The sequence below is a fragment of the Xenopus laevis genome, chromosome 3S (genome assembly GCF_017654675.1).
Source record: "Xenopus laevis strain J_2021 chromosome 3S, Xenopus_laevis_v10.1, whole genome shotgun sequence".
In the NCBI taxonomy this organism is placed as follows: Eukaryota; Metazoa; Chordata; class Amphibia; order Anura; family Pipidae; genus Xenopus; species Xenopus laevis.
The window spans coordinates 123,702,487-123,726,329 of record NC_054376.1 but is presented as its reverse complement, the minus strand read 5'-3'; the positions used below and the strand labels follow the sequence as shown (position 1 = coordinate 123,726,329).

The 23,843-nt window shown below is 40.2% G+C and overlaps 1 protein-coding gene across 1 annotated transcript; it reads left to right on the top strand.

Moving 5' to 3' along the window:
* Window positions 1-9,065: 9,065 nt before the first annotated feature.
* LOC108703476 (beta-1,3-galactosyltransferase 2) lies at window positions 9,066-13,438 on the top strand. Its single transcript, XM_018239608.2, has 2 exons — window positions 9,066-9,173; window positions 11,880-13,438. Exon 2 carries the CDS (start codon window positions 11,898-11,900, stop codon window positions 13,200-13,202), a length of 1,305 nt encoding a protein of 434 aa, XP_018095097.1. The 5' UTR covers window positions 9,066-9,173; window positions 11,880-11,897; the 3' UTR covers window positions 13,203-13,438.
* The last annotated feature ends 10,405 nt before the right edge of the window (window positions 13,439-23,843 follow it).

Sequence of the window (23,843 nt, the reverse complement as noted above, 5' to 3'; positions counted from 1 at the left end):
AAAAGGAGTTGAAGTGAGTCGATGGAGTTCAGCATAAACCAACAGTCGCTGCAGCAGGTAGTGACATCCTGGAGGGAAAAGGCACCAGGTGGATTGGGAAAACGCCAGCAAATACAGGGTGAGATAAAAGCCATTAGTGTGCTAAGGGGCAACTTGTGACCCGAGATATTGTTCAGGCAAAGAAAAGCACATTGTTCACGGTGGCACTAATGGAACTACCAACAGAAAATCAACGACTGGCTGACAATGTTTTCTTTTAATTGTCCTAGTGCCTGTCACATATACAGTTTAGGATGTGGGAGGGAAGAAATTAACTCATGAGCGTTATCAAAAGTCATTTTATAATCTCACAACAGAATTAAGCTTTGTAATATCTGGGCGTCCTTGTGCGTAACTGTACAATGTCCAACATACAGTATTACCATATAAATTAAAGGCATGCCCCACACTTCCATGCACCCCCGCCCCATTCTTTTTACTCTAACTGTCTCCTGACGACCTCCATGCACAACCCCCAGTATTTACACCACTGACTCTGATCTCCATGCTCTTATGTGGGCATATTGGAAAATCTATTACAGACATTGACACTATTGAAGGAGAACTAAACCCTAAAAATGAATGTGGCTAAAAATGGCATATTTTCTATAGTGAACTTATTGCACGAGGCTAAAGTTTGAGCTTTTCAATAGCAGCAATGATCCAGGACTTCAAACTTGTCACAGGGGGTCACCATCTTGGAAAGTGTCTGTGACACTCACATGCTCAGTGGGCTCTGATTGGCTGTTGAGAAGCTAAGCTTAGGGCTCGTCACTAATTATCCAGCAGAAAATGAGCTTCCCTGGCTGTAATATAAGCTGATGCTACAGGTTTGCTGATTATTCAATTCTGATGCTAATTGCACTGGTTTCTGTGCTGTCATGTAGTAATTATGTGTATTAATTACTAATCAGCCTTATATTGTGACATTTCTATTCTATGTGTACTGTATATTGTAAGTGGGTCCCTAAGCTCAGTAAGTGACAGCAGCACAGAGCATGTGCAGTGAATCAGCAGAAAAGAAGGAGCTACTGGGGCATCTTTGGAGACACAGATCTTTACTGCTAAAGGGCTGTGGTTGCCTTGGGCTGGTACAGAAGCACAAAACATCATGTACAACATTTCTAGCTACTTCTTTAGTTACGCTTTAGTTCTCCTTTAAAGGAAAACTATACCTCCCAGAATGAATACTCAATACAACAGATCAGCAATCTTCCGGTTTGCTACAACTGCGCATACGCAGAAAGCAACAGAAACTGCAGAAGGAAAGGAAGAAGACACGAAGAATACCGAAGCACCGGAAGATGGCACCCGTGAGTTCTGCTGCTCTGACTCTGTGTATGTGGGGTCAGTATTTCTAGAGGGGAAACAATGCATGACTGTGCAGGGGGGAGGCTGGGTGGGGGGGGGCAGCGGAGGGGGATCAGTGGGGACTTTTGGCTAAAGGGGATTTAGTTCTCCTTTAAGTGGCCCATTAAAAAATCTTATCAAACTGGAATATATATTTAAGCAAATATTGCCAAGTGTCTGTGTGCTGCCTCAGAGATCACCTGACCAGACATACTGCAGCTCTAACTGGAACAGGAAGAAGTGTGGGAGCAAAAGACAGAACTTTGTGCACTCATTGGTTCATGTGACCCAACAAGTATGTGTGCCCTTGGTTTGTTTGCACCATGAATTGAATTGTATAAGATGATAATTTTCCATTTAGGATTGACCATTGGCACATACTACTAAAAAAGCATATTACATGAAGCAGGGTTTAACACACGAGCGGTTTCATTCAGTATATTTCTATAGAGACCTACATTGTTTGTGGGTATAGTTTTCCTTTATCGTTGCTCATTCATCATTTGTTCTGTGAAATGTCATATCAAACTATACACTCAGAATGATTAGTTAACCAGCAAATATTTAACAATAATAAATGACCTTATCTGGTACACAGATTTTATCATCATTATCAGAGCCAGGGTGGGTAGGTGAGACGCATACATGTAAGCGTGCAATATGGAGCACATAGGAGCGTTTTGTAGGGCAGAACTGCTCAGTAAGGGGACACTTGCTGGACTAGAGGGAGGCAAGGAAACAAAGAAGGTACATACCTGGCACCCTCCAAGTCTCAAGTGCCTATTCTGCCTACACCTAGTTACGGCCCTGGGTGCAGCTTACTCCTCCTCTGTGGAACAAGATGGATGTTTACCTCTCCCTTCCTCCGCACATGTATGCGAGGGCCCAGCTGAGACAGAGGGTCAATGGAACTCAATGGAGCTCCACATTATCCCAGAGGGAGTTCAAGGGTTTCTGTCATGATTTTTATGATGTAGTTTTTATTTCTTAATGACACTGTTTACACTGCAAATAATTCACTCTACAATATAAAATGTCATTCCTGAACCAACAAGTGTATAATTTTATAATATAGGTGTGTAGGTGCATCTCAGGTCATTTTGCCTGGTCATGTGATTTCAGAAAGAGCCAGCACTTTAGGATGGAACTGCTTTCTGGCAGGCTGTTGTTTCTCCGACTGAATTCCCCTTGACAATGGCTTTCGTGCTGAAATGTTGGGGTGTTCTCATTTTTGGCAAGTGTATCTGCTCCCTGTGGTTTGTCTCTTTTTGCCTTGATCTTGTTACTTGGTGGTATGTATATACAGTATTTATGTTAATACTGTTGTATTTGATATACCAGCCTGTCTGATGTAAAAAAAATAATTGCCATTTACTATAAAAGAATTTTTTTTTTAAATACCTTTTCTACTAAGTCTCATTGAGTGTGCAACCCCTCTTCATTTCTATATACTGTTTTGGGTAACTGACTGTGGGATTACCTGGGGTTATTTGCACCTCATATACCTTAAAAAAGTATTTTTTCTATTGGGAATATTGGGAGTGCCCTCCACCAACTTCTTTTCGTATGTATTTTCAGCTGTGATCAGCTTCCTCATCTCAGGGTGGAATGATATTTGCAGCTGCCAAGCACCCAGGCCAAGTTTATTTTAAGTTACTACAGAGCAACACCTACATTTAAACAAATATTTCATAGTCTGTCAAGGTGTGACTGTACAAATTAATCTCTGAAGCAACCACATCCTTAAATGACAAGTCACAGGCACCGCAGAAGCTAAAACATATCTGACACTACAACTTCATTCTCTTATTTTACATGTATTTTACATATTCCCCAATTTAATTAAGCTCCGTGAAGGAATTACTGACCCCATAGCCATAGTTATAACAGTTTAGCCAGTCTCCATTTCCCCAAGAGACCTGCTTATCCTCAATAGTTACAATTATTCCTTTGCTTATTTTAAATTGTTATAAACGTATCTAAGTGCAGCTGCTGACATTCTGGGCTCTGTACCTCTCTTCTTTTAATTAAAGGATAAGTAAACCTGTAAAATAAGTGAATGTAAAATGAGGGTGCTATTCTAAGCACTTTTGTCAGAGGCTGCTCTGATGTTCTTCTGCTTAGGAAAAAAAATTAGAAACCTTTCTCACATCTTTCCTAAGCAGAAGAACATCAGAGCAGCCTCTTTCTTTCTCCTGACAACTTCCTTGACTACTTGGTGGTCAGACTGGTGGGAAACTGACCAGCAGGTGGTGCTGTTGTAACAAAATTCATTCATATTAACAGTACATGTATCCCTTAATATCTTGGAATAGAAAGAAAATAAATAATGAATGCACATGACAAAAGTGCTTAGAATAAACCCTCATCAATTTTACATCCACTTATTTTAAAGGTTTACTTATCCTTTAAGTTTCAGATACTTTGTATTTTTATAGCGTCAGTACAGGAGATCTAAGAGAAACTCGGGACATTTCAGTAAGAAACCAGGGACTGCAGGCTGAGATGTCAAAATCGGGACTGTCCTGCAGAAAACAGGACAGTAAGGAGGGATGCACAGAGTGCCCTGTGCCTCCTAAAAATGGAAATCCTAACCTGTATGAAGTCTTCTGTACAAAAACAGAAGAGCACCAAGCAGAGTCAACTGGTGTTTTTGGGGGCTTGTATTTGGCCCTACAAGTATCAAGCGAGATCCCATAGGACTAGGGCTGCAACAAATCCAGGATTTGGTTTGGGATTCGGCCAGGATTCAGCCTTTTTTAGCAGGATTCAGATTAAGATGAATCCTTTTTTATATGCAAATTAGTATTCGGATTTGGTTCGGTATTCGGCCAAATCTTTGGCAAAGGATTCGGGGGTTCGGCCATCTCCAAAATAGTGGATTCAGTGTATCCCTACATAGGACCCACATGCCAGATCATTGATTTTGTCTCTTTACAAATGCTTCACAATCACAGGCACCTGTAAAATATTCAACTTATGTAAACTATGGTGTTAATCCTTTAAATGATCTTATCAGCGTAAGACTGCCTCCTGCCCTAAATTCTACTGTCCCAGCTTTTTACCAATTTTCCTGGTATTATTAACATGTATTTAAAGACTATAAAAAGAACAGGATGGCTGCAATTTACTCTTAGGCAATAGTGTCCGCAGATAGAATGCGGTGAGTAATCTGGTGGAATTCAATATGTGCTTATTGGTTCATCATTTCCTTATTTGAAAATTAAAGGAGCAAGGCTGAAATGAATCCTGGAGGAAATCTACACACACACATGCACACATAAAAAACAATATCAAAAACATTATTGTGTATAATCCAATCAATATATACAGGGCATATATAATGATGACAGGGGCAAATGATTACCCCCAAGAGGAACTTGCCATGTCCCATATAAATGATACAGAGAATGACATCAAGGGTCCCCTCTCCCAACGTCAGTGCTGCATCTCCCCTCCACCCCTGATGCCTCAACCTCAACTCGTGGCGAGAGGGAGAGTCCTCCAAAATTATTTGCCCCCTACAAAGACAACATAAGGCAGATGAAAAGGGATTTTGGAAAAAATACAGGTCTGTCCCCAGGGTCAGAACTAGGTATAGGCAGAAGAGGCTCGTGCTGGGCACCTCCTCTATCTGCCTACCCCAAATCCAAGTCCTTGACCCTCCACTCCTAGTAGTCACATGGGCAAGGGGGTTGTGGGGCAAAGTGGCCGGCCAGGTTGCCTAGGATGACCAGATGGCTTGGCTCTGTTTGTCCCATAAACTATTCTGTGTAAACACAGAACAAATTAGTTTAAAGGGCGTTTTTTTTCAGTTCAGTTGTTTTCAGATTATTCACCAGAAACAAATACTTTTTTTAATTGCTTTACATCTTTTATTTTTTTTTAACCGTTTTCCAAAAATTTACATATAGGGGGTTATTTAGTGAACTTCGAATGCAAAAATCCTGAAACATCTGTGATTTTTTAGTATAAAATCTGACTTTTAAAAAAAATCACAAATTTTTCAGAATTTATTATACCCTGAGGATGGAAAAGTCCGAATCAGAAAATCCAGCTTCTCAGACCTGTCGAGGTTGCATATAATTCAATGGGAGAAGTCACAAATAATTTTTTGATGTGCGATGGGTTTCGGGCAATACTCGAAAAAGATTTCGGAGTTTTCGAGAAAAAAGCATAAGAAATCTGGGTTTTCAGGTAAAAAATCTGAAAAAATAGTGAAAATCTGATTTTTTTTTCCCGCAAATGGGAAAATGTAATAATAAATAAGCGTAAAAAACCTGATTGGATTTGATAGGAGTTTGTAGCATAAAAAATTGAGATGAAATTGGACTTTGATAAATAACCCCCTTAAAGTTGAATGTCCTCAGTCTGGCAGATCCAGGAGCAAATTCTGAACGGTTACAATTTGCTCCATTTATTTGATACAATTAGTTGTTACATTTCTCAGCAGTATCTGTGGAATATTAGCAATTATTGTATCAAGTCTAACAGCTGCCTTTTATGAAACTCAGGGATTCTGCTCAGCAGGGACAAAGATAACAAATGTAACAACTAAATGTATCAATTTAGAACAGTTAAAGGGTCGGCGACCCCCCCTCCCCAGAGCTGCTTTAGAAGGTGAAAAATGAAATTTAACACGTCAATATTAAAATGCATAATAGAAAGTAATTGGGGAAAAAAATCTTTATTTCTGGTGAACAATCTGAAACCAATGGAACTGAAAAAAGTGTTTGAAGGTGAACAACCCCTTGAATGATCCTGATCTCTGCCCTACAGTTTAGCAGTTATCATTGCTGTGACGTAAAGGCTGCTCACACACAACATATAACGTGGCTTAGTTTCAACCCATAAAAGTTTTACAAGTATCTTTGCACATATCTGCAGATGTCATCTACAATGTCTATAACAATTGATGACTTTCAAAGCTGCAATTCTGGTTTTTGTAATAAAAGCGTTGATCTGAGTTGCTAAAAAGCTTCTGGCAAGATTCTGTATCTCTGATACAAATAAATCATCAAAGAGTCAAAGACAGGGTAAATCCAACCAAACGTTCCAAAACTCAGGCATTTCAATATATCCCAAAGAATTCGAATGATGTCAATACTCCTCTAACTCCTCTAACAGTCAAACATATGTCCCTAGGTGCAGAACACACTGCACCTGCACTTAGATACATTTGTAACAATTTAAGATAAGCAAGTCTCTTGGGAGTAACATAGTAAGTTAGGTTGAAAAAAGACACACATCCATCAAGTTCAACCTTTTAAGTCTATTTTAACCTGCCTTAAGGTGGCCATAGATGTAGAGATCCTCTTGTTTGGCGATGCCCGATATGCCCACATTGAAGTGGGAGATATTGGGCTGATCCAATCGTGGACCCTATGCCCTTTTCCATAATAGATTTTCCTAGTGCAGTCCCATCAAGTGGATATTTTTATATTTTTTAATCTCATCTGCCACTTAGTTGCCCAGTGTAACGTACCCTGGTGGTCCAGTGGCCTGGCGGGACGCCTGCTGCATGGTCTTCCTTCCTTGGATGCGATTCCTGTCTCGTTTGATTCCTGTTTTGACCCTTGCCTGCCTGACTATTCTGAACTCTGACAATCCTGACCCTTGCCTACCTGACTACTCTGAATTCTACCAGTATTGACCCTTGCCTGCCTGGCTATTCCTTGAACGCTGCCTGGGCTGACCCCGGCCTGATTGACCTTGCTTGAACTCCACCTGAACCAACCACTGCCTGTCTGACCCTGCTTGAACTCTGCCTGTACTGACCCCGGCCTGCCTGACTACGCTTTTCGTCTATACCCTGAACTGTTGCCTTCCATCCAAAATGTCGGTAACAATTGTGCCCATTTGTCTGTCCAGAACTCTTGCTTGGCTCCTCTCTTATTAAGACCTGGTGGCATCTGAGTAGTGGAGGGCTCCTCCCGAGGCCAAAGGCGGCTGCTACAGGCGGCAGCAGAGATGTGACCAGGGAGCTTGGCAACTTTTCTGGATTTAGGGAGCCGACCTTGGCAGCCAGTTTGTCAAGATCATGTTGCAAGTAATAAGCCCAGTTCTCCCCAAACCCGAAACCCTCCTCCCTACACCAATCTCTCAGTTATGCATTAATCTCCTTAAACTCGTTGCACAGGTAATATCTCTGAGAAAATTCTTACCCTCAACTTTACACAGTTTTTTTAAAATCATTCTAGAGGACTTTCACCACTTCCTCTAATTTTGTCAATGTTACCTACAGTATGTGTACCAAGACTGCCGGGTATTTCCAGCCCCTCCCAATAATCTTTCCACTCGTTCCACCACATGCAGAACTCTAACACCAGACAAGCACCAGACTGTTCCACCACACGCAGAACCCTTACACCAGGCAAGCAGCAGACTGTTCCACAACATGCAGAACCCTTACACCAGGCAAGCAGCAGACTGTTCCACAACATGCAGAACCCTTACACCAGGCAAGCAGCAGACTGTTCCACAACATGCAGAACCCTTACACCAGGCAAGCAGCAGACTGTTCCACAACATGCAGAACCCTTACACCAGGCAAGCAGCAGACTGTTCCACAACATGCAGAACCCTTACACCAGGCAAGCAGCAGACTGTTCCACAACATGCAGAACCGTTACACCAGGCAAGCAGCAGACTGTTCCACAACATGCAGAACCCTTACACCAGGCAAGCAGCAGACTGTTCCACAACATGCAGAACCGTTACACCAGGCAAGCAGCAGACTGTTCGGCATGAAGGGTCCTTACGGCAGATTACCCTATCACCTTTCTAGTATTTGAATCCCCTATAACTAAAACCTGCCTTTCTTACCTTGCACTCCCCCATCACCCGTATTAGAGACACTGCCTCCCAGGGTGCTGTGAGAGTCAGTCTGCTCCATACACACCAGTTCAGAGCTTTCCTCCCCAGCATCTTCAGCCAAAATGGTGAATCTGTTGCTTTGGGTGAGCTGTGGACCAGCCCCCCCAACACTTCCTTCCCCTACTTCCCCTCCTGACTGTAACAGACCTTTCTCCCTCATTAGCCTCCACTGCCCCTGCCAGTGGTTGCTCTGTGAGGCTCCTTTCCTTCCCCACGTTTGCCCCCTCAGTGCTGCAAGTTCTTTGCTCAGATTCCAAGTTGAAGACCCACAGACATCTCTCACATGTAAAGATGTGAGAAAGGTTTCTAATTGTTTTCCTAAGCAGAAGAACATCAGAGCAGCTTCTTTCTCTCTCCTGACAAGTTCCTTGACTACTTGGTGGTCAGACTGGTGGGAAACTGACCAGCAGGTGGCGCTGTTGTATCAAAATCCATTCATATTAACAGCACATGTATTCCTTAGAATAGCCCCCTCATCAATTTTACATTCACTTATTTCAAAGGTTTACTTATCCTTTAAGATTTTTACCTTAAATATGAATATGAATAGGAGAGGGGCTAAATAGAAAGAGGAGTAATAAAAAGTAGCAATAACAATAAATGTGTAGCCTTACAGAGCATTTGTTTTTAGAGGGGGCCAATGACCCCCATTTAAAAGCTGGAAAGAGTCAGAAGAAGAAGGAAAATAATTTAAAAACTATAAAAAATAAACAATGAAGGCTCATTGAAAAGTTGTTTAGAATTGGTCATTCTAAAACATACTAAAAGTTAACTTTAAAGTGAACCACCCCTTTAGGGGATTGTTCAGTGATAATTGGTGTCCCTCCCTCAATCAGCAGCAGGTGCCTGTGAGCTCTGCACTTGCCATTGAGTTCATCTGAAAGCAGCTCCTGCAGGCTGACTGCCAGGTAAGGGACATAAAAACCCCCCTCCCCCAGAGTGAGATGGTCTCTCCTCACCTGCTCCTACCTACTCTCCCAATAACTGTATAACAAGGTGCTGTTTTGATCACATGTTGTTAATGCTTCTTGTTCTCTGTTGCTTTATTGGTTTATATTGTGCACTGATTCTGCAATGAGTCTCTCTTTTTTTCCTCTACTTCTTCTTTCTGTCTCTTCTCTCTCTGTGTCTCATCCTCTTTATTATCTTATTTATTACCACATCAATGTTAATTTCTTATTTGGTCACTTTCTGATTTGAGCCTTGGGGTTAGTTTCTTCTCCGGCAACTTTCTTTCAGTGTGAATTATCCAAGCTCCCTTTCTCCCTCTCCTTTCCATTTCTGTTATCTCTTCTGTTCATATTCCTTTTTGTTTGATTTTTGCTCCTTAGACTAGTCACCAGGAGCCCCTTTTTGCTCCCCAAATTCTACAGTTTCTTTCACTATGGCAATACCCTGCATTCCTCCAAATTATTATTATTTTTCTCTCTGTCCCCTTAATCTTACTCATGTGATATGTTCCTGCAGAGGACTGCTACTATAGGCACCATCTCTCCCTACTATACCTGCTATCCCACAGTCACACTCCCTTCCCAGAGACTATTATCCACTGTTACTATAGACACCATCTCTCCCTACTATACCTGCTATCCCACAGTCACAATCCCTTCCCAGAGACTATTATCCACTGTTACTATAGGCACCATCTCTCCCTACTATACCTGCTATCCCACAGTCACACTCCCTTCCCAGAGACTATTATCCCACTGTTACTATAGGCACCATCTCTCCCTACTATACCTGCTATCCCACAGTCACACTCCCTTCCCAGAGACTATTATCCCACTGTTACTATAGGCACCATCTCTCCCTACTATACCTGCTATCCCACAGTCACACTCCCTTCCCAGAGACTATTATCCCACTGTTACTATAGGCACCATCTCTCCCTACTATACCTGCTATCCCACAGTCACACTCCCTTCCCAGAGACTATTATCCACTGTTACTATAGACACCATCTCTCTCTACTATACCTGCTATCCCACAGTCACACTCCCTTCCCAGAGACTATTATCCACTGTTACTATAGACACCATCTCTCTACTATACCTGCTATCCCACAGTCACACTCCCTTCCCAGAGACTATTATCCACTGTTACTATAGACACCATCTCTCCCTACTATACCTGCTATCCCACAGTCACACTCCCTTCCCAGAGACTATTATCCACTGTTACTATAGACACCATCTCTCCCTACTATACCTGCTATCCCACAGTCACACTCCCTTCCCAGAGACTATTATCCACTGTTACTATAGGCACCATCTCTCCCTACTATACCTGCTATCCCACAGTCACACTCCCTTCCCAGAGACTATTATCCACTGTTACTATAGACACCATCTCTCCTTACTATACCTGCTATCCCAAAGTCACACTCCCTTCCCAGAGACTATTATCCACTGTTACTATAGGCACCATCTCTCCCTACTATACCTGCTATCCCACAGTCACACTCCCTTCCCAGAGACTATTATCCACTGTTACTATAGGCACCATCTCTCCCTACAATACCTGCTATCCCACAGTCACACTCCCTTCCCAGAGACTATTATCCACAGTTACTATAGGCACCATCTCTCCCTACTATACCTGCTATCCCACAGTCACACTCCCTTCCCAGAGACTATTATCCCACTGCTACTATAGGCACCATCTCTCCCTACTATACCTGCTATCCCACAGTCACACTCACTTCCCAGAGACTATTATCCCTTTAGCTGATTACATTTATGGGCTTTAAGTGCAGGACCTTATCGCCGCAACCCCACAAGATTATTTAATCTTTTAGATTATTGGAGAGGGTGGAACCTGATACAAACAGGTATTTACAGGTAAATCTGATAATTAGGGAAGAGCAATGCAAATGTAAATGCCACTGATGAATCACAAGCCTGTCACAGGAAAAGGTTTGTGTGTGAGAAGATTCACACTATATACAGTTTGCATATTCTATTTCAACGACATTTGCTGGGTCCAGGTTACCATTCTTGCAGACTAAAACAAGGATACTCCCACTTTTAAAGAATGAGTCACTAAAGTTATTGTGGAGTAAAATCAACATGCCAAAAGATTTCCTGAAGATTCAGGAGGTCTTTCATAGACTCTGAGGATTAGTTATTCCAGTTCGAATGATGGCTGTCCTCACTAATAATAAATATTAAGTATACAGATAACTTATCCAGCGATGTCTGGAGGTCTGTAAACACAATGTGTCCCTCCAAAGGACTGATTGACCTTCCAGTCAATATACCCAGTTAAGAGGCAGTAGTGCCTGGATTGGGGCGGACAAGCTTTTCCCAAAGGATGAAGTCTTAAGTAAGGATGATGTTCTCTTGGTGGAAAAGCTTTTCTAGCTCCTGCAATATGGCTGTTTATGATCTCTAGAGTTTACATTTACATTCAGTTATATTTTCACTCAGAAGACCAGTTAGTTGGTGCATCACATATTTTCAGGCCTAAAACCATAATCTGAAATTAATCAAATAAATACAATTTCAATTACATTATCTGGAAGAATATAAAAGACAACAGTGCTAACATTAGCTGCCTATGCAATACTCCGCCTCCAATTCACACATTTGACTTATCTGCTCTTCTCCATACAGCATCATTTTGAAGTTAGAATGGCTGGCGAACGTACATTTTGGAGGTACTTTAAACTTTCAGTCCTCACTATATTTTCATTATCTGCATTCTACTACTTCATTATGAGGAATGACTATGTTCACATTTCATCTCTATTACCAAACTTTCCGAAATTCAAGCCACAGCTAAACCCCCCAGAGTTCAAGCCACAGCTAAACCCCCCAGAGTTCAAGCCAAAGCCAAACCCCCCAGAATTCAAGCCAAAGCCAAACCCTTCAGAATTCAAGCCAAAGCCAAACCCTTCAGAAATCAAGCCAAAGCCAAACCCTTCAGAATTCAAGCCAAAGCCAAACCCTTCAGAATTCAAGCCAAAGCCAAACCCTTCAGAAATCAAGCCAACACCAAACCCTTCAGAACTCAAGCCACAAACAAACTATACAGAACTCAAGCCACAGCCAACTGAGAACCCTGGCTTGACGTTACCTTTGTCTACTACAAGACACCCATTGACACCCCCTTATCCTTACCCTTATAAGTTCCTCCTTAACCCAAAAGAAAAATGCCAGAAGCAGAAGCCCTTCCTTGTTTTACTTGTGATTGGAGACAGCCATGATGCCAACTCACGATTAACCATTCGGGAAACCTGGGGAAATGAAAGTAACTACAGAGATGTTGCTGTGGTCACCGTTTTCCTGATAGGTATCCCTCGTGTTAAAACGGAGACCAGTCAGAAGCTGTTAGAAGAGGAAATGAAGACCTATGGGGACATAGTACAGCAGGACTTTATGGATACCTATTATAATTTGACTCTTAAAACCCTAATGGGCATGGAGTGGATTTCTAAATATTGTCCTGGTGCCAGTTACGTAATGAAGATAGACAATGATATGTTTCTCAATGTGGAATATCTTGTCCACCACCTCCTGCAACCAGGATTACCAGTCCATCAGAACTATTTTACAGGATATATTGTAGCCAACACAGGTCCTTTAAGAGGCAAGGAATACAAGTGGTATGTCCCTAAGGAAGTGTATCCTAATGACACCTATCCCCCATACTGCTCTGGTCCTGGCTATGCCTTTTCTGCAGATATGGCAAAAAAGATTTATGATGTAGCCCAGACCATTAGGGTAGTGCCAATGGAGGATTCGTTTATGGGAATCTGTTTGTATGAACTGAAGATCCCACCCACTAATCCACCTCCTAATATATTTAATGGGCACAGGATAGATTATGACTGCTGCAAGTTTAACAAGTTGATCACAGTGCACCATTATAAGGGAGACGAACTGCGGAAAGTATGGAAGGACTTCTGGACTCAGAGGTCTGGGTGCAAGGACTAAAGACTAATATCGTATGGGGTCAGTGTTAAGTCTAACAAATTGACTTTAAAAAGTATTGTTTTACATATAAATTAAAAGATAGATGAAAACTTTATTAATCCCAAGGGAAATTGTTATGCCAGAGTTTACTTGTTTAACATACAATCACACGAAAAAAACACACATTGTACATAATTACATTATAATACATTACACATCACGGTTAACTAAAAAAATACAATTACCTGCTGGAAAGAGCTACGATATGACTCCAAAGTTTTATGTAAAGGATGAGAAACATTTCTGAAAATACTCATCAATTTAGACAACATCTTTGCTCTGGCGAATGGACGTAACTACGCAAATTCACCAAGATGCGGATTTTAGGGAAAGTTACCTCTTGCGCCAGACTTGCCTTTGCCACCTCAGACCAGGCGAAGTGCAATAGAGTAGATAGGAGTTCCTAAAAAAAAAAATTTGACAATTGTACTGAGTCCCAAAAAACGCTGGCGGCTTTTCAGTTTTTCAGGGTGCAAAAGATCGTAAATTTCTTTTAGGGTATACCTGAAACTCAAGCAGAGCAAGCTAAATTAAGAAGTAACCAGGAGCTGGAGTGGCTGGGGTGTCCCCAAACAATTAATGAAGTGTAATTCAACCAAAATTGGGACTTAACCCCCAAAGACTCCTGCTGCTGGGTAATACAATATGACAAAAGATATATCAATATAGTGTAAAAAGGCAATATTTATTCACAACCATGCCATGAAAGTATATATAAAATCATGTTAAAAACAAGCAGTACTGCATCTGAAAGGAGGGACCCCACCTTTTTTTTGAGGTTCCTAGACTACACCACCTAATAAATGAAACCAGATGTAAGAAAAAATGAATGGTGTGGACTTGAACTTAACACTGTGTTGGTAGCTCAATAAAGTTCATGCTACAGTGTGTTAGTGAGCATAATAGCCACTTTTTTTATGGGCATAACAAAGTTAGAAAACCAACTTGAATCCAGTTAGTCCGATGTTTGTGTGCAGGGGTTAATTCCCAAGTTGTAAATTCCTTGTGGTGCACAATGATTAATGTAGCGTGTTCCGTAAGATGTATTCAGCAGCTGAGGCCAACCAGCCGTCAGGTTAAAGGTCATCCAAAGTAATGTTACTGGTGCTGGTGTTGTCTAGTGTGGTATTTGAAGTATAATTCATGGAGTTGAAGTGTATTATCCCATGATCAAACATGTATATAAGGCAGAAACAAACTGTTCAGTCCCGTTAGATGTTTGGCGGGATAGCAATCGCTGTAATGCAGTTATGCAGTTCTGCTCTCCATATTACTCAATGGTGTATTGGCCACACATGCTCCCGGTGCTGGTTGAATATAAATCAAGTAAAGATAAGGCTTATACAGACAGTATACTGTATCTAGGCTTCCTGCCAGCGAGCCGACTCCAATTTGTGAAGTTCCAGAGGAATGTGTTTAACAGCACCTTATGCTTTCATTACCCGATGATATTCGCTACTACAGTAGCTTTGTCAATCATTGTGCACCACAAGGAATTTACAACTTGGGAATTAACCCCTGCACACAAACATTGGACTAACTGGATTCAAGTTGGTTTTCTAACTTTGTTATGCCCATAAAATGTGGCTATTATGCTCACTAACACACTGTAGCATGAACTTTATTGAGCTACCAACACAGTGTTAAGTCCACACCATTCATTTTTTCTTACATCTGGTTTCATTTATTAGATGGTGTAGTCTAGGAACCTCAAAAAAAGGGGGGGGGGTCCCTCCTTTCAGATGCAGTACTGCTTGTTTTTAACATGATTTTATATATACTTTCATGGCATGGTTGTGACTAAATATTGCCTTTTAACACTATATTGATATATCTTTTGTCATATTGTATTACCCAGCAGCAGGAGTCTTTGGGGGTTAAGTCCCAATTTTGGTTGGATTACATTTCTTTTAGGGTACCCGGCTTCCCCCTACATTTCCTAACATATGGCACATAAACTATACACTGGGCTCATGTGTAGGGCAATATAACAACTTTATTTTATTTTATTAAGGTTCCCTGGGCTTGTGTAGTGTAATGTATTTGCTGCAACATATACGTCCATTTAACTTTCACTTTCCGCCGTATGCAAATTAGCCAACGCTAGCGCAACTTCGCTTTGCTTGCCAAATTAATGCTAGCGAAAATTCGCCATCGTTCGGCACCCTGGACGCAATTTTGCATTTTAGTGAATTAGCGTTGTCCTGGCGAATTTTCGGCTGGGGAAGTGTGGCGATGTAAGCGAAGACGTCGCTGATGAATTTCCGCAGGTTAGTGAATTTGCCTCATGGACTCAAATTGAACAAAGCCAAGTACAACAGCCCTTAACAGCCTTACCCAGGATAAAAACATCCAATAGATCCAACAATCGCTACCCCTAATTTTACAAGCAATTCTATCAATTTGGGACAAATAATAATAACACAACCTCTCATTATGACCAGGACCGATGACCCCCCTTGTTGAGAACCTTTCCACCAGGAATTTTAAACAAAGGCTTCCTCCATAAACGAAGACCGTAAATGTTCCCCTTCACTTCATACTAGTTAAAAAACCTACTGGAATAGCCCCCCTTAATACCATAGTAGGTGAACAGGCATATTTCTTCCCCTTTAAATTTATGTACCATTAACCAGTACACTGGATTCAAACACATCCTGAGAAAAAAAAAAGACACAACACCATGATTTGTGCCTAACTAAAGAGCCACCAAGACATACCATTTCACAACTTTACAAAACAGTATAATACAGAACCTCAAACAGTGACACCTCAGGATTCACAGAAAAGTGGGCAAAATACCTCAAATGTAGAATAACAGAAGAAGAGTGGCACACAAGCTTTAAGCTGACACATGTTATGGAAACTGTTTGTTAGGTCCAGGAAACAAGGCCGGAACAAGGGGTAGGCAGAGTAGGCACTGCCTCGGGCGCAGTCATTTCTTCCATGTTTGTTCCACATTGGTATGCTTGGCCTTTAATGATTTGATTATCCTTAATAAAACCACTTGCCCCAACCCCCTCTCATTTGTTTAAGTTTTAAGTTTTGAAGGCGCTCCCCACTTGTCCCCTGGAATGTACTTGAAGCTTTCTATTCTGACGCTACGTACTGAAGAGACACAGAATACCTGCCGGGCTTTTTTATTGCTGTGATTTGTGACGCTGCTGGCACAGGTACAGATTGGGGGGCTTGTGCCTTGGGGGCAATATTAATGGCTAATGGGCAATGGCTGCTGGAACAGGTACAGATGGGGGGTTTGGGTCTTGGGGGCAATATTGATGGCTAATGAGCAATGGCTGCTGGCACAGGTACAGATGGGGGGGCAATATTGATGGCTAATGGGCAATGGTTGCTGGCACAGATGGGGGTTTGGGGGTTTGGGTCTTGGGGGCAATATTGATGGTTAATGAGCAATGGCTGCTGGCACAGTGTACAGATGGGGGGACTTGGGGGCAATATTGATGGCTAATGAGCAATGGTTGCTGGCACAGTGTACAGATGGGGGGTTTGGGTCTTGGGGGCAATATTGATGGCTAATGGGCAATGGCTGCTGGCACAGGTAATTTTCTCATAGAAGTTGTGTAAAAAGCAAAAACATTCCAGTATTTTTGAACCCCTCATTTGCACTATGTTCGTTTAACAGGATACAACTTTTTTAGTGTACCTTATTTTTGTTTGTAAACTTGAAGTATTTATATTTACAGAAATGAAAAGTTTCATTAATGTGTTTTCTTTATTAAAAAAACATAATGGTAAGGTGGGAAATATTAACGCAGGACAGGGGGTTAGGGCGCTGATTTGAGCCCTTCCCTAGGTTGCCAAACTAACTTGGCCAGGACCTGCCAGAAAAGCAATTATAAAATCCTCTCCCGGTGGTATAGATGTCCAGCGGTATTACATTAGATTTTCCCCACCTCGCCCAACACATGCTGAAGATGTAACCTCCAGAGAGGTTTAGTGGGAATGTTCTACGATACAAGGATACTGGACAGCAATATTAAAATGCACCTCGCAAGTAATGGCCACTGACCGACCCTCAGTCCCTGCTTTAGCACTTCTGTCAATTCCCCCGACTTACATCATCATCACGGAAAAGGCGCTATTAGCTTTTGCATTGACAGCAGCCAGGATAGTAATACCCAGATATTGGAAAAAGAGCCATACACCACCCATTGGTGACTGGATAACAGAACTTAATTCCATCATGCGTATGGGAGTATTGCTATCTGACGCGCGAACAACACACAAGACAATTATGTTTGTACATGGTCTGCATGGAGCCTTTTTAAAGAGTTCCCTGAATATAATAACATAATAGTTAACTAAAATAGGTTATATGACATTAGAAAACAAAACACACTAATTTCAATTTGACCGGAGTAACAAAATATAACATGTAATAAATAATATAACTCTCCTCTTACTAACTAAGATGAGAAGGAGAGAAAAGAATGTGATATAGAACTGCGTCCCCCCCCCCGTTTCTACTGTTTGCATTAATGGAGTTTATGCATGGTTACTGATTGTGAAATCAAGAATGTTCGACAAGCCTAAAGGGAAATTAACTGTCAGAATATGCAAATGTTGAAAACGTCCCCTATAGGATGTTACTATTAGGGATGCACCGAATCCGGCCGAATATCAAACCGAATCTGAATCCTGAATTGCATATGCAAATTAGGGTGGGAAGAGGAAAACATTTTTTACTTCCTTGTTTTGTGACACGGGATTTCCCACCCCGCTCCTAATTTGCACATGCAAATTAGGATTCAGTCGGCCGGGCAGAAGGATTCGGCCAAATCCTGGCCAAATCCCGAACCGAATCCTGGATTCGGTACATCCCTAGTTGCTATACACCTATGGTGTTTATGATGTAAGAACTCTTATATTCAGTGTCGGACTGGGCCGGCCCCGGGCTCTTGCGGGCCAGATCTGCTTCCTAGTGTTGCGAAACCCCTCTTTGTCGGGGTCGCGGCAAAATAACATTTTGAGCATGCGAACAAACGCTGCGCCGTGCCCACATGCTGAGACCTGGCACCATGCGTGTATGCAGTAACGCGACGCATGAACTAGAGCGCCATCGGGGGGGCCCTCGCACAGTAGCCTCGGTGGGCCCCAAGCCCCCCAGTCCGACCCTGCTTATATTATGTTTCCTTTGTCTTTATGTGTTATTTTTTTAATGTATTGAAAACATAAAACCGAAAATAAAGAATATATGTATATAAAAAAAAGGGGGGAAATAATTTATGGATGATCTTCAACCAGTACATGGGCAAAAAACAGGAATTATTTATTATCTTTTTTATTACATAGTGTGGACATGTTTATCCAGCATTTTAAAGAAATTGTTAATCATTCACATCAGTTCCTGCCCCAGTGGAGCTTACAATCTAAGGACCTCATCACATTCACACTGGGGTCAATTTTATTAGAAGCCAATGAACCTGTCTGTATGTTTGCCGCCCGTAAGAATCGGATGCAGTTAGTCCTGCACTCCTTTGTGGTCAGTTTCCCACCAGTCTGACCACCAAGTAGTCAAGGAAGTTGTCAGGAGAAAGAAAGAGGCTGCTCTGATGTTCTTCTGCTTAGGAAAAGAATTAGAATAGAAACCTCATGTCTTTCCTAAGCAGAAGAACATCAGAGCAGCCTCTTCGAAATAGCTTTCTCAATTCAGACGCTGTGAATTGAATTAAGAAAAGCCAGTTGGATGACTGGTGAAACGTCTTCAAGGAAACACACAGCAAGTCCAGTTGATCTGACTTATTTCTACAGACACTATATACAGTTTGCTTATTCTATTTCAACTGCTGGGTTTGGGCTGCAATTACTGTAATCTAAATAATTAGCTGGTCTTACTAGTGCAGTTTGTGTAAATTGCAGCAGGAGGTTCAGCTCTGATGAAGCTTCACTTAATTAAAGGATAAGATGAAGGGGTTTAAGTAACAAGCCCATTACATCAGGACTTGTGTTTGGCACACCCAGTAATCAATGGAGAATCACTCTGTTCTCAAGGGAATGCTTTTCATTTCAAAGTAATATACACTGGGAGTGTGCATATATAAGGATACATCCTGCATATGAAGGTTTTATAAGTCAGGGCTGCAAATCCAGGCTCCTTGAAAAAAGCTGTCCCTTTAGATTTGGGGGAAAAGGGACTTGAAATCAGTTCAGGGAAAATCAAAGATTTGAAAAAAATAGCCCTTTCTTTCAAATTCAAAGGAGAGTTGGCCCATTTAGTACACATTGAAAATATCTTTTGACACACTAGTGTAATATTTAATAAATATAAGTTATTAAGTTCTAATGGAATAGTCAAACCTAAGTATTTTATCAGATTTTTTGGATATTTAAGTTTAAACTTTTTCAGCAGAGAGTTAGATAACGAACCATATAAGTTCTGATTTATCAACATTGACTTTATAACCAGAAATGACTGAAATCTTGAAGTAAGTAAATACAGTCGTAAAGAGATACTGACATCAGAAAATAGCCTTTTTTATCATCTATCTTATTCTGTCATAACATTGTATTTGAATTCTATTTATAATTTTGCCATAAATGTATTTTCCTGATGCTTTTACATTACCTTTTTTACTACCCTGTTCGTCTATGAGGGGGCTGCCATATTTGTGTGTCTGTAGCATTAGAAACTGTAACTGACAGGTTAAGAAGGGACAGTCAGGTTGGCAAGACAGTCAGGTTAAGGAACTTCAAGTAACAATTACTTAGGAAAGCAGAACTATCACCAAAAAGTGATCAACATGACCTAAAGGTAACTTTTAATGTAGATCAATATTTATGAGTTGTTTATCATTAATGTTAATTCCCTTAATTGATTTAGAAGAATCTAGAAATTAAATTAACGGTTCTAACGCAATATTGAATAACAGATGTGATAAGGGGCAGCCTTGCTTGGTCCCTTTGAATATTTCATATTGTGATGACATTGCCCCCCAAAGACTATTTGACTATAAATGGGATTTTTGTAGAGATATAATAGTAAAATGGACCTGTAATGCCAAATTTTTCAAAGGAGACAAGTGTTCCCAAGAAATATTATCAAATGCCTTCTCCACATCAATATTAGCAATAGAGATAGGAATCTTTTGTTTTTTAGTGACTAATATTATATGCATTAGAGCACTAATAGTCTTTACCCCTGATCTATTTTTAATGAAACCATTTTGGCCCATCAAAATCACTGAAGGGAGAATTAAAGAGAGCCTCTCAGCTAGGATTTTAGATAGTATCTTAATATCTTGATTTAGTAAGGAAATTTGCCTATAAGAGGAAGGAAGGGATAAGTCTTTATATTTTTTGGGGATAACTCTGAGATTTGAAAGTTCGCTACAGGGTAAGCTTTTTCTAAAAAAATAAGATATCGTGGAATAAATTTATAAGAAAGGGAGAAATTTTGTCTTTCAAAATTTTGTAAAAGGGGGGAAGGCCATAGGCCCCCTGATTTTGAAGCTTTCAAATTGTTAATAGTATTAGAAACTTCGTTTGTAGTAATTAAACTGTTAAGGCTCTCCAATTGTTCAATTGAAATCTGAGGGATATTGTTAACTTCAATAAAAGGACTTCATTTTCTCAGAATTAACTAATGGCTTAGAGTATAATTCTTTACAGTAATTCATAAAGATAAACAGTTGTATTGTGATAATTAGTCAGCACTTTATTATTATCTTTAATCTTTATAAATTTAGCCTATCTGTTCTCTAATCTAGTTAGATTAAAAAGTAGCTGGTTGGCTTTGTTACTCAAATTATTGGATTTAGCATACAAGTAAGAAGCAAAGAAGTTATTCCTAATTTTGATCCAAGATTTAAGATCATCCAAAGCTTTCCTATATCTTTGGGTCTTATCTTTTGAAGGATGTTGCTTAAATTTGAGAGAAAGAATTCAGGAATTCAGCATTTTCCTTAAGCAAATTTGGAAATGACCAGGTAATGTAGTTTTTGGAGGCTTCTGAAGTAAAACTGGTGTATGGACAGAAAGATCTGTATTACCAATATCAGATTCTATAATTCTATTAATTAGATGTTTGAAAGTTAATATATAATCTATTCTGGTGTCTATATTATGGGCAGATAAAAAAAAGTAAAGTATTTTTCAGTAGGATGGAAGAGGCTCCATACATTAAGATTTGTATCTCTCAAGAAATCATAAAGACTTTTAGATTTTCTGAAAAGACCATTCAGTTTCCAATCAGACCTATTTAATTTTTAAGTCTCCTGTCAATATAATATTGTTAGATTGAAGTGAAGAAACCTGATGTTTTAGGGGGTTGTTAGTTATTTAGCTTTTTATTCAGCAGATCTTCAATAAATATCTCATCTTTGGCTGACTTTGTTATTGCAACATTTAAATTGTGATGAAACAGAATAGCAACTCCACATTTTTTATTAATGGCAGAAGAAAAGGCTCTCTCTCCCACACAGTTTTTTTAACCACATATTCTCAGGTTCATTAAAGGGATACTGTCATGGGAAAAATTTTTTTTTCAAAATCAATCAGTTAAAAGTGCTGCTCCAGCAGAATTCTGCACTGAAATCCATTTCTCAAAAGAGCAAACAGATTTTTTTATTTTCAATTTTGACATCTGACATGGGGTTAGACATATTGTCAATTTCCCAGCTGCCCCAAGTCATGTGACTTATGCTCTGATAAACTTCAATCACTCTTTACTGCTGTACTGCAAGTTGGAGTGATATCACCCCCTCCCTTCCCCCCCCAGCAGCCAAACAAAAGAACAATAGGAAGGTAACCAGATAACAGCTCCCTAACACAAGATAACAGCTGCCTGGTAGATCTAAGAACAACACTCAATAGTAAAAACCCATGTCCCATTGAGACACATTCAGTTACATTGAGAAGGAAAAACAGCAGCCTGCCAGAAAGCATTTCTCTCCTAAAGTGCAGGCACAAGTCACATGACTTGGGGCAGCTGGGAAATTGACAATATGTCTAGCCCCATGTCAGATTCCAAAATTGAATATAAAAAAATCTGTTTGCTCTTTTGAGAAATGGATTTCATTGCAGAATTCTGCTGGAGTAGCACTATTAACTGATGTGTTTTGAAAACAACATGTTTTCCAATGACAGGATCCCTTTAAAATGCATCTCTTGTAAAAGGCAATGTCACACTTTAAGGGACTTATTTATCAAGGGTTGAATTTAGAGTTTATGGAAGTTTATAAAAACTCCCATAAACTTGAATTTTATATTCATTTAAAAATTCAAGTTTTTTAAGTTTGGGTGAATAGGATCAACCTGCAAACTCAAATCAAATTCAATTCTAAAAGGGACAGTACATGATAAATTTCAAAATGTAAGTTTCAATTTTTTTTTAAATCAAATCAAATTTGGACTATTCCCTAGTCGAATTACACAAAAAAAACCTCAAAATTCAAATGTACAATTCGACCCTTGATAAATCTACCCCTAAATGTTTTAGTTTATTAAGTACACAATTTTTCTTGAAGCAATGATTTAATCCATTTATGTTCCGAGAAACAACGGATAAGGAATCCATTTTATGTGAGAACTTCGACAGGTAAGATGAGCTTGAGCGGACTTCAGTAGAGCAATATAAAGACTGAGTCATCCATTAGGTTAAACAGAATAATAAAGCAAACAATAATCATTTTTGCAAGCATATTAACCTGGAATCAGTAACTTTATAAAACTATAACAGAAAATCAACTTTGTCAAAGTGAGAAGGTACTTCCTTTTTTCCCTAAGGATGGAAGACTGAAAACTCTCTAAATAAGATGAGCTAAACAGAGAACACAACACCTGCTACAGGGCCTTAAAGAAATTAATAAAATCGAATTCCTTTCAAAGTCAAATGTCAGAGATCATATCCTCTTCACCAGAGTGTGGAGGGTTGCTCGTTCTAGGAGGAAGAGGAGATCTAGATCTGAACCTGGATTTAGCCTGAATTTGAGAAGACTGTAAATTGTTGGTAAACAAAGTGTTTCTCCGCCATCTTTGTTCCTCAGAGGAGGAGGAGCTATTCTAATTGAATGTAGAATCTGAAGTAAGGTCTCCTGAATATGCCTCTCTAGGGTCACTAAAAATTCTGGCTCCGGAAGGCAAAAAGATTTTTAGTTTGGCAGGGTACATCAAGGAGAAGTTAATATGCAGATATTATCCAGATTATATTATCCAGATATTTTACTGGTCTCAAGGGTTGTAAATCCTTAGGGGTCCAATCATGTGGAGTCTTTCTATCTTGAAGTTGTAGCATTCCTGAGAGAAACCTAGCTTTTGTGGAAAAAAGCGCCGGCAAAGCGAAACGCCCCACATTCGCCCATCACTATTTGTTTATATTAACTCCTATATTTAGTATGTTTTAGTCAGAAAATGTGTACAGTAGTAATCATAAAACTCTTCCTCTTACTATATAGTCTATAGAGTATATGTAAACAGCCTCTCTTATGGGGAGTCCCAATGTGACATTAAGCGGGCAAGTTAGCAGCAGTATCAAGGGATTCTAAGTGACGGACAATATTTGCTTTAGTAGAGTATGAAGTGCAGAACCCAGTGCTCAGAATATGTGAATAAATTCTTACTGGTCAAAGTGGAATTCATGTGCAC

Coding starts and splice junctions, on each gene's coding strand:
- LOC108703476 (XM_018239608.2), top strand. CDS start 11,898: ATGGCTGGCGAACGTACATTTTGGAGGTACTTTAAACTTTCAGTCCTC.